Genomic DNA, 11,136 nt, shown 5'->3' on the forward strand with positions numbered 1-11,136 from the left:
ACACTTCACACTTTAAGACTGCTTGTTTTTATTGTATTTTGACAAAAATATATCTATCACTAGCTTTCTCTAATCCCTTTTTATTTTTATTTATTATATATTGATTTTGATTGCTTCCATTGTACTTATTCGTAAGTGACTTTGTGTCTGCTAAATGACAAAAAATTGTATTTTAATTTTAATCCTTCTACACTGATTGTCTTTAGTGAAACATTGTGTATTTTATTTAAAGATATTTGTAAAACAAGTACAAGTGTACAGTTCCGCATCACCTTGCAATTAAAAAACATATTCCTTGTCATTTAAAAAAAAATCTATTTAGGCCTGTTTATATGCATAGCCTAAAAAGTAAAATAAAATAAATAAATAAAATAAATAAATAAAAGGTACTTCTAAAAGGTTGGAGGGGATAGAGGGTGTCAGAAACAGGGTGAGGCACAATGACGCTAGCAAGGACAGACTTCATGGAAAATTACCATGCTATCTTTGTACTTTTTCATTTCTTTCTGTAGCCTTCTCAGACATTTCAGAGAAATCCAAAGTAATATTACACACACACACACACACACCAGCATAATGATAAAAGGAAAGTATTAGAAGTGATAATTTTAGTGCATAAAATATATGTGGTTCAGAATAATACAGTGCATCAAACAATATAGCTTTAATTGGAACCTTTATTTTTAATATATTTAACATTCTGTGGAGACTACTGAGGAGTTAACCCAAGCAGTTTATAACAGCTACATTAAAATAAGTGTTAGATTAGGTTCTCAGGCAAACATGCAAATGATTTGGCTTAAAAATTCACTTTAATTTATAACAATCTAATTTGAATTGTAATGAAGTCTAAAAATTAGATAATATATCGGTAACAATATATTAAGATTTTTAAAGCAACACAATGCAATTTGGTCCTCCCAATGTTTTGGTCCTAGTAGTTGAAGCAGCTGAAGAGAAGCATTGATTTTGTAATACATAATGTGTAATTTGTAACACCATGTTCCACCTATATACAGCTAATTCCAACCGTGCTTCAGCACACCTGTATTTTCAAGTAGCCCGAAGAGCTCAGTTAACTGGTTGAGGTGTTTGATTGGGGTTGGAGCTGAACTGAACAGGCGCAGGGTTGGAGACCTTTGACACAAGCTCTCCTCGAGTTTACGATTCTGTTTCTGCTCCATTAACAGTTATTTCATACACCCCAACCCTCAGGCCACTTTATTGTTTTACGTTTTACATTTTGTCATTTCATTTGCATTCCTTTTTTCGTGTGCAAACCAAACTAACTGTCTCTTGAAAATTTGTGTTTTAAATGTGAGAAAAGGGAGAACTGTGGAGAAATGTGGAACTGATGCAGTGATACATCTGACCTTGTTTACTTGTATTCTTCAGCATTCAACATGTTCCAGTGCAAAGTCAAATATTTCCATAACCTTTCCCCCTCTTTTCTCTCTCTCTTATTCAATTTCTCAAAATCTTTCAGTTTGTCCTTGAGTATGTCTTAAAGGAAAAACATCAAACCCTTTCTGTGCTGGAAAGAGAGATAACATAGCATGCATCTGCAGAGATAGGCTTTATTCTGCAGTCCAAACTCATTCATTAATTTGTTCAAATAGTACATAGAGTAATGGTAACCCTTTACAATAAGGTGCCATTTGTTAACATTAGTTAATGTATTAACATGAACAAACAGTGAACAGTGCATTTATTTTAATATTTGTTAATCTTTGTTAATGTTAGTTAATAAAAATACAGTTGTTACAATGCATTTCACATACAGCTCACAAGGCATTAACCAACGTTAACAAACAAAACGATTAAGATTAATAAATGTTGTAGAAGTATTGTTCATTCTTAGTGTTAACTAATGAACCTTATTGTAAACTAAAACTAAACCTTATTTGGAAATAAATAGAATTAAGAAATAAATGATGACCATTACATAAAGAGATTGAGGAGATAGAGAGCTTGTAATTTCGGTGATGCCAGTAACAAGGACACTTTCCACAGCAGTACTTGAATCAAACAATATGCCTCTGTGCTTGTGAGGTATGCTAAATTGCTTTAAATGTCAACACATATCAACACAGATAACTCCTGGAGCGCATTTAGAATGCTGCTAAAGCTATTTCATTTAGTATGTTAAATGCTAAATGTTGCTTTGAGAAATGCAGAAACAGTGGATGATTTAGAGAGAAGATAGGGTTGTACTGAAATTTCTGAATGGCTATACTGTTTGCTAAACCACTATATGCAGACTTCAAATCTTGTGTGATAAAACTAAAAGGAATTCAAAGGAACCATACCTTTGTGGCTGGAAATTATTATTCATGAATGTAGTAAATATACAAAATTGACCTATCTGGGGTATTTCGTTTACATTTCATTAATACATATAAAAGGACCTTCCTTCCTTCTCATCCTAAACCATATAAAAATAAAACTATTCAATGAAGCTTAGATATTATTGGAACTGGAAATGAGTCTGACATGGGACACACATGCCATCTAGTGGTTTTGAGTTAGTAAATTCTCTTGAGACAAATACTGAAACTGAGAAACTAAAACAAGTTCTCTCTCCAGTGTTTTCTTTGTGGTTAGATTGTCATGGCTGGTTAAATAAATCTAAGCCTGAACCTGTACAGGCAGTAACAAACATCATGAATAGAAATCCTTGAGAATTAACACCATGTTCCACCATAGCCTAAACCAACGGCCTACTGAGAAAAACATTCAATGCAATGTCACTTGGTAACTGTGATGGTTGTTGTATTGTTGTCAATGCTAAGCAGATTTAAGACCACGAGATGGAAGCGTTACCTGCCACAAGTACAAAGAAGGAGTCTGGTCTTCCCAGACTAAGTCACACTTCCAGTTTTTTGTTATCTGTCCGACATCCAATGAACCTTGACCCTTCTATATGGACATAACAAAGCTCTAAAATTACCACACACAGGATTGGAAATAGTTTGCATCACTTGACATGAGCAATCTGAGTAAAGCATGTTAGCAGTTATATTTATTGAAGATTTATGTTTATGTTGTAAGAGTACTTTTAAGACATTGTGACTGTATGAGAAAGAGACTTTTTAGCAATGCCTTGTCTAAATCAATTAGACAGGAATCCTTGAGACAGCTGAACCTAATTTGGGCACGAGCGTTGCTGGCGTCATTTCTGTGTCAACAAACTCTATTTAAAGTCAAACGGACTTCAAAGGTTCAGTTATAATATGTGATTTAAAAGTAACAAAAAGTGAGTACTAGAGACATAGAGATATAGAGACATATTTATAGAGACTAGAGACATATTTATAGAAGCCTGTAAGCAAAATTTGATTCACTGCATAAAGTTGTGAATTCATCCGTTCATTCATTCATTCATTCATTCATTCATTCATTCATTCATTCAAAACAACTGGAAAAAATACAAAGTATAATGCTTAAAAAAGTTTAACGGTGCTCATTTGCCGGTTTTTACAGGAGCATGAAAGACAGTCTGACTCCAGTTACCTTTTAGAGTTGTAATAACTAAATGTACACATAAATAAAGCAAATATTATTGAAATTTGTTTTAAGATAACATACAATTTCAGTCTTTGAGGGTTCCTGCCTCCAGATTCAAGTTAAGACTTTTGGTCACTTTTTGTACAAATGTCTTTGCAGAGTACAAAACCCCAATCACCCTTTATAACAGCGCATGTACATTGTCAGCTTAACTTGTGCACACATGTAGAGGGGCATACCTAACCAAAAAAAACAAAAACATCTCACACACAAAGACATACACAGGTGTCTGGTTACAGTACAGTATACTAATTTACACGATGATTTTTTTAACAACAGCAAGCATGTTTCCCATCTCGCACACATGACGATAAAGGGTCCGTTTGTTCTTGCTTCCATCTGTCTTATCGTGCAGTGAAGTCTTCATATCACTCCTTTCCCTTCTCAGCATCAAATGTCATTAGCCGAAGCCTAATCACTCTTCCATAGTGCTCTTGTCCCTTTGCTGTCCAACTGGGGTATTTTTAGCTCTGAAACAACTGGGCTCCTAAAAAAGGGTTAGAGGAACACTGCTATGTAAGGTATCCTGCCTGCTCTCTCCCATCCTATTACCAGCACAATCCACCAGCCACTCTTTGTCTGTGGTTAGGAGAGAAGGCAGAGAGTCAAGGGTTTGCCTGAGAAAAGCTGAATTTTCAGAAGAAGGGTACGCAAACCCTCAGAAAGAACGGTGGAAAAAGGCCTGGATGCTTGCCACCGTAATTGTTTCTGTTATAAACTCTTGAATTATATTCTATTTCTGACACTTCTAGACCAGAGCTATCTTAAGCTGCATGAAGAGCCACCGTTTCTTTCTGGAAAGGTCTTAAGTCACTAGTATAGACAATGCAGAGCACCTGGATCCTGCTGCTTGCCTCTCTGGGCTTCTCTACCCTGGCTGGTGCTGAGAAAGGCCTCGAGTTCCCACGTTATGATGGCAAAGATCGTGTCCTGGACATAAATGAGAAGAACTACCGCAAAGCCCTGAAGAAATACGACATGCTGTGCCTGTTCTACCACGCTCCTCTGCCAACTGCAAAAGAACTGCAGAAACAGTTACAAATGACTGAATTAGTGCTAGAGGTAAGACAAGACAAGAGTGAATGTGTGGTGTTAAAGAATGTTATTTGGAGCAAAACTGCATGGAATTGCCTATAGATGTGCAGTACCCTAACTCTAACGCGAACATGATTCAAATCTTTTATTATTTAAAGGATTTTTTAAATTAAGTTTTAAATGCATGAAATTAAGTTTAAAGTTTAATAATAAAAATAAAGGTAATATTATATCAAATACATTTTTTTGTATGTAATATCAGTGCAGCTAGAGGCCCACAGGCTGCAGCTGACCGACACGTCTCTCTTCACATCTTTTTTCACTTAAGCATTTATCTGGATTAAAACGTGGACATCATCAGTCACCATGTTAATCAGGCACTTCATGTTCAGTGCACCTGATAGCATCTGTGGACTTTGGAAACTGTTCCTAGAGTATTTGCTTTTAGAATTGTGCCATTTATACTACTTGCATCATAATGAAAGCAGAACACTGTCGGTATTTATGGAACGAGAACACTTCTAAAATGATTACATAAGTGTGGCCTCCTTAACTCTAAATTCATGGCTCATAAGTTCACTATCTAGACAACAATACCAGTGTGACTCAGCAGTACTCCATGTACTAATACACTATACTCTAAAACACTGTGACAGTACTAATCATGACTTGCTTTTCCACAGTTAGCTGCTCAAGTCTTGGAGGAAAAGGATATTGGCTTCGGAATGGTTGACTCCCAAAAAGATGCTAAGGTTGCCAAGAAACTAGGTGAAGTGACAAAAAATCTTTATACAGTCTATGTGTGCGATATCTGAAGTAGAATCATAATTGAAATGTTTATACAGAAATGCAGACAATGTAGAAATACATTATACATTATATTGCTAGAAATGTATTCATGAAATGCATAGGCAGTATTGCTCAAGTATTAGTTGTCAAACATTTTAAATACATTTCTATACATAACTATTCAACATAACTATTATGTAACTTTGATATATAGCAACGTCTTAAAACATCTACTGAAATTTTAGAAAAACATCAATGTATTTTGCATAAACAGATATATATATATGATATACTCTGAGATATAACTGTATAGCTTGTATTTATATTGCCTTGATGATTGTTTCTTTGGAGGTCTGCATGAGGAAGGCAGTGTCTATGTCTTTAAGGATGACCGTGTGATTGAATTTGATGGCCTGCTCGCTGCAGACACTCTTGTGGAATTCCTTTTGGATGTAAAGAACCTGTATTTATTGTAAATCTAGATCTAATTCATTGTAGCGACTTTATATGCAATTGTAACTTTCTGCCTCCATCTTTCCCACATGCTTTAGCTGTTGGAAGATCCGGTTGAGATCATTGACAATGCTTTGGAGCTACAAGCTTTTGACCGTATGGAAGAAGACATCAAGCTCATTGGTTTCTTTAAGAGTCATGACTCTGAGCGTGAGTACATGTGTGCAGACTATAAGGGTCAGTTACATCCTTCAGCTGAGGTTATTTGATCTCTGCACTTTGTAAATACATCTCTCATAGTATGCAAAAAATTATTACCATGCAATAAATGTTAACACATTCATTTTTAACTGTCTGTACATTCCAGTTATGTTTTAAATGCACAATGAAACCTCTTGAGCATTGTGGGCTACTACTCTTTCAAGCTATAGGTGACATTTAAAGGTCATTTATTTCAAGTCTTCACTCTGGCAGTCTACACTGTCAAAATGATCCGAATGGAATTTACAACTTTTGTCTTTTCTTAAATAAACAAACAAATGCTAGCTTCATTATTTTATTCTCTATGATTTCAGATTATCTTGCTTTCCAAGAGGCAGCTGAACAGTTTCAGCCTTTTATCAAATTTTTTGCCACCTTTGAGAAATCAGTGAGTATTGTGTTATTTTGTACACGGCTATCATCGTGTCATTATTTTCTTATGGGGAGTCTTTTGAGAATTCTCGACAGATGGCAGATGTGTCGCTTTAATTGTTGTGTTTCAGGTTGCGAAAGAGCTGACTCTGAAGATGAATGAGGTAGACTTCTATGAGCCCTTCATGGAGGAACCGATCACCGTTCCAAACAAACCACACTCAGAAGAAGAGTTGGTGGCCTTCATATCCGAACACAGGAGGTAATCAGTGAAAGCTAATCTAATAATATTCTGAATAATTGTTAGACAGGCATTTGATACTGGTCAGATGCATACTGATGATAACTATTGACCTCCACAGACCAACTCTGAGAAAGCTCAGGGCAGAAGATATGTTTGAGACCTGGGTGAGGAATATTTTTTAAATGAAAAATGTAATTGTATGATTGCTATATTTTATTATTACTGTCATAATTCATTACATGAATTTCTGGAAGACAATTTTGATTGGTCAGTCTCATTATCTAGTGGTCAGATACTTCAAACTGCGGACTCATTTTTTAGTTTTATACAAACATGACTGGTGCCTGTTATTAATTGTCATAAAAATGACACATTATTAATGTTATTGTATTATCACTGGACTGTTTATATTGTAATACTGTTTTTTTTCTTCTAATATTTGCACCCAGTTTAAGATATCCAGTTATAAAATAATTGAAACCCAAATCAATATTTTATGTCCGCATTGCCAATGCACTGATTTATTGAGTGGCCATATGATAAGTGGAAAAGTGAAAAGTCAGCTTTACTGCAAAATAAATCCCCATTTGAACAGCAGAAAAATACCTGTAGATATCATAAAGCAATGACACTCAAATAAAATTTCCCTTTTACAGGAGGATGATTTGAACGGAATTCACATTGTAGCCTTTGCAGAAGAGGAGGACCCAGGTATGTACAATTTCAGGGCAGCTCTTCATTCCTTATAAAGCCGAATGATATTCTTTCGGAGAGAACAGCATAAAAAAAAACTGACCTTGCATATGGTTTTTTTAGATGGTTTTGAATTCTTGGAGATATTAAAGGAGGTGGCCAGAGACAACACACACAATCCAGACCTGAGTATTGTGTGGATTGACCCAGACAACTTCCCACTGGTGACTAAAATAAGTCTGGATAGATGCATTACAATATTGCCTATTGACAAAATATTGACAAACCTGAAAGAAAAATTCTTTTGTTGATTGAACGTTGCACGTTTCCTTTCTTAGCTCATTCCTTACTGGGAGAAGACCTTCAAGGTTGACCTCTTCAGGCCACAGATCGGTGTAGTTAATGTTACAGATGTAAGTGCACTATCGTTTTTAACCAGATCTGCTTAATTCATTATAAAAGCCACTTTCTCATCTTTGGATCTGTCCCACTGTCACGGCCTCTATGACAGGCGGACAGTGTCTGGTTGGAGATATCTGATGATGATGACCTGCCATCGTCTGAAGAGCTGGAAAACTGGATAGAAGATGTGCTCTCTGGAACAGTGAATACAGAGGATGATGATGATGATGATGATGATGACGACGACGATGATGAAGACGATGACGATGATGACAATGATGATGACGATGATGATGATGACGATGATGAAGATGATGACGATGATGACGATGATGATGAATGATTCATATACTGTGAACCTCAACGAATCTGCTAAAAATAACTTTTTTTCAGCTAAATCATTTTGTACATTTTGCGCACTGCATAAATTGAAATCATACAAGTCAAAGAATTCTATTATTTATCTAGGCGAAAATAATTTATTTTCATCACCTCCAAACTGGAAATATACTTGATAAAGGGATTCAAATGAAATTCTGCAGTGCAAGTTTGTCACTGCATCAGTATTTACTCTCCTGTACAGTTTCTATGTAATCAATCACACAAGGCAATAAAACTTTATAACAGGTTTAGGAATTGTGTTCCTGTTTAAACATATAAGGCCTCATTGGTTTCATATTAATATGATTTGACAAAAATCGGCTGAATAGACTACTCATCTAAGCACACCAGTCTCTGCAGAGATTTGCAGTACTGGATATAAACTGCCTTAAAAATGTAATAAGCATGTCATGAAATAAATTTGTGTCCCTATAAACCACAAATACCACCACACACACGCACACACACAATTTACTTATATTTTATACACGATTAATTCCACAACACACAAGATTTTCTTTTTATGAATGTTTTATTGATTTGACAAATGTTTCAGAGTAAGCGCTGAGAAGAAATTAAGGTTAAGAACATATTTAAGAAAAGTTTAATTTTAGAATACATTTTTTATAAGGATAAGACCAGAATAGAACCTTTTAGCACTAACAAAGCTTATTTGGACTGAACAGGGCAAATCGTTCCAGCAACAGTTAGCTGTGGGGAGAAAAGTTATCCTATAATCATTACGGTGGTGTTAGAGTTCAAATAAAATGTTATGTTTAATGGAAGTACATTGTGACATCTAAAAGAGCCATTTTACATTACTGCATTTATTAATTAATGTGGAAAATACTATTTTAAAAAAAGACTGCATTCTTACAGTTCAGGTTGATGTTGATCTCCCCACAGTTCTCAACACTAGTTGGTGTAATAATGTGGACTTCCATCACTCCACATCCACTGTCCTTCCTAAAATTGGAGGGAATGATGATGAAGAGTGCACTACTGTACTCAGACTCCTAATTCTTTAGGTCACAAAACTACTTGTTAACCATCATGATTACCAACCCAACAACGTGTGGTAGAAGAAGGCAACAGACTCAGCAGAAAGTCGTTTTCTGCTTTACTGTGCACAGGTGCAAGATTTGCATCCAGACTTTGGCAGTTTCTCTAGAAGAGACAAATTGTTATTGACAATCTAAAACCTAATCATTAAAAAAAAAAAAAGTAAACAAAATTTTGCCCCATTGGTTATTTGTTCAGAATTAGTTTTCTGTATTTTTCATTGTCAGAAAAGCAAATTTTATTATAGTAAAATTATTGTAATTGTAACTAACATTTTATTACTGTAATTGTAAGTAAAAAATTACCTCTGCTGTGATCCAGTTAACCGACTGAGGAAAGAACTTATAGAACAAAATTTGTTCATCCATAGGGACATTTTTGAAGTATATCAGCTGCATCCATTACATAAATGTTAGGGCTCTTGTAATATTTTATTATTATTATCTTATATAGATTATTTTATGTCTGTCATTGCATGCTGCAGATACATGGCCAATGTAGATCTCTCATTTAATCATGCTTAAATTAGTCAATAAAATATTTCCTGTTATTCTTCTTCTGCCACAAAATTGTGAAGGTTTGTCAGAACATGCGTTTAAAATGTGATAGCACGGGTTTTTACTTTCTGCATTCCCCACGGAGAACACAATAAAAAGAAGCAGCAGATTTCTCAGCATTGCCATGATAAACCTAAAAAATAACAAACAGTAAAGTTGTCTGCATTTACATACTGCACTCTCAATGTATTTTAAATACAGAGTTATTCAGTAGAGCTCTGTGCCAAAAGCTCACCTTGGTTTTCAGATCGTTGCAGTGAAGAATTCAGTGAAGATTTTATGAAGCCCCAGAAAGAGCCCTGTATTTATTACTTAGCGTCAAGTGTGTACCAAGATGATACAGGAAGTGACTGTTTGGAAATAATATGTAGATAGCATCTAAATTGAGAAGCACTTTTATTTACCATTAGCATCAAATATCTAGAAGGAAATGTGGTTGCTCAAGATAAAACGATAAGCAGACACCCATCTTTGCCCTAATATCCTAGAGCTGTAATGATCTGTGTACATTTTTACACACCAAATATTTAATCATCGAGTGATACGAGACAAGTCTGTGAACTATAAACAATATCAATAAAGAGCACATTACTGAGAGGTATTTTAATACTGAAAACTACACATCTCCCATATGTCAAAGATTTTTTATATGTTGCAGTTAATGTGACGATAATGTCAAAAAGCAAACTCCTATCAATGTGTACAGTGTGTATTTTCTATATTATACACCTACTGTTTCAACTGGCAGCCTTTTGGATGCCATGTTTATGTGTTAAATAAATAGTTTTCTTCAAAAAAGAAAGAAACTCACGCAGCTTTAGAACTACACCAGGGGTGTAAATAATGGTTGATTTTTGGGGGAAGATTTACCCCTTTCCGTTTATGTTAATAAATTATTTAAAAAAGATGGATGGTATATCTGGATTTTGAACCCATGCAGGTCCCAGACATTTTGCCAAAGTAAAATTTTTTTTTCTCAGGTTAGTATTCTATTTTCTTTGTAAGCTTAAGGAAAATTCTATACACATCGGATGTAAAACATGTTATTAAAGGTGGTGGTGAAGGATAGAAATAAAATTAGTAAGACAGCAACTCACACTCTTAAAAAGGTAGCGTATGGAAATTATTGTAATCATTTTCATTTTTTTTTTATTTTCAAATTTTTAATTAATTAAAAAAGGTGGTTGCAATAAATTTATTTTAGCTACAATTAATGACATTTTGTTCACAGTTAGTCAACTTAGTTCAATTTTTTGAAAATTAAATGAATATTTTTTATAGTATTAGCTTACACATGAACTAGATACATAATGAAAAATT

The 11,136-nt window shown here is 34.7% G+C and overlaps 1 protein-coding gene and 1 pseudogene across 1 annotated transcript; one reads left to right on the forward strand and one right to left on the reverse strand.

The window, feature by feature from the left end:
* Positions 1 to 4,113: 4,113 nt before the first annotated feature.
* On the forward strand, positions 4,114 to 8,444 carry LOC122357189 (calsequestrin-2-like). Its single transcript, XM_043256468.1, has 12 exons — positions 4,114 to 4,213; positions 4,320 to 4,629; positions 5,286 to 5,370; positions 5,743 to 5,843; positions 5,943 to 6,054; positions 6,420 to 6,493; positions 6,609 to 6,739; positions 6,840 to 6,885; positions 7,378 to 7,432; positions 7,538 to 7,638; positions 7,753 to 7,827; positions 7,926 to 8,444. Exons 2-12 carry the CDS (start codon positions 4,393 to 4,395, stop codon positions 8,157 to 8,159), a joined length of 1,251 nt encoding a protein of 416 aa, XP_043112403.1. The 5' UTR covers positions 4,114 to 4,213; positions 4,320 to 4,392; the 3' UTR covers positions 8,160 to 8,444.
* Positions 8,445 to 8,742: 298 nt separating this feature from the next.
* Positions 8,743 to 9,883, reverse strand: LOC122358223 (annotated as a pseudogene).
* Positions 9,884 to 11,136: the final 1,253 nt, after the last annotated feature.

This window comes from Puntigrus tetrazona, chromosome 14 (genome assembly GCF_018831695.1).
Source record: "Puntigrus tetrazona isolate hp1 chromosome 14, ASM1883169v1, whole genome shotgun sequence".
Lineage (NCBI taxonomy): Eukaryota > Metazoa > Chordata > Actinopteri > Cypriniformes > Cyprinidae > Puntigrus > Puntigrus tetrazona.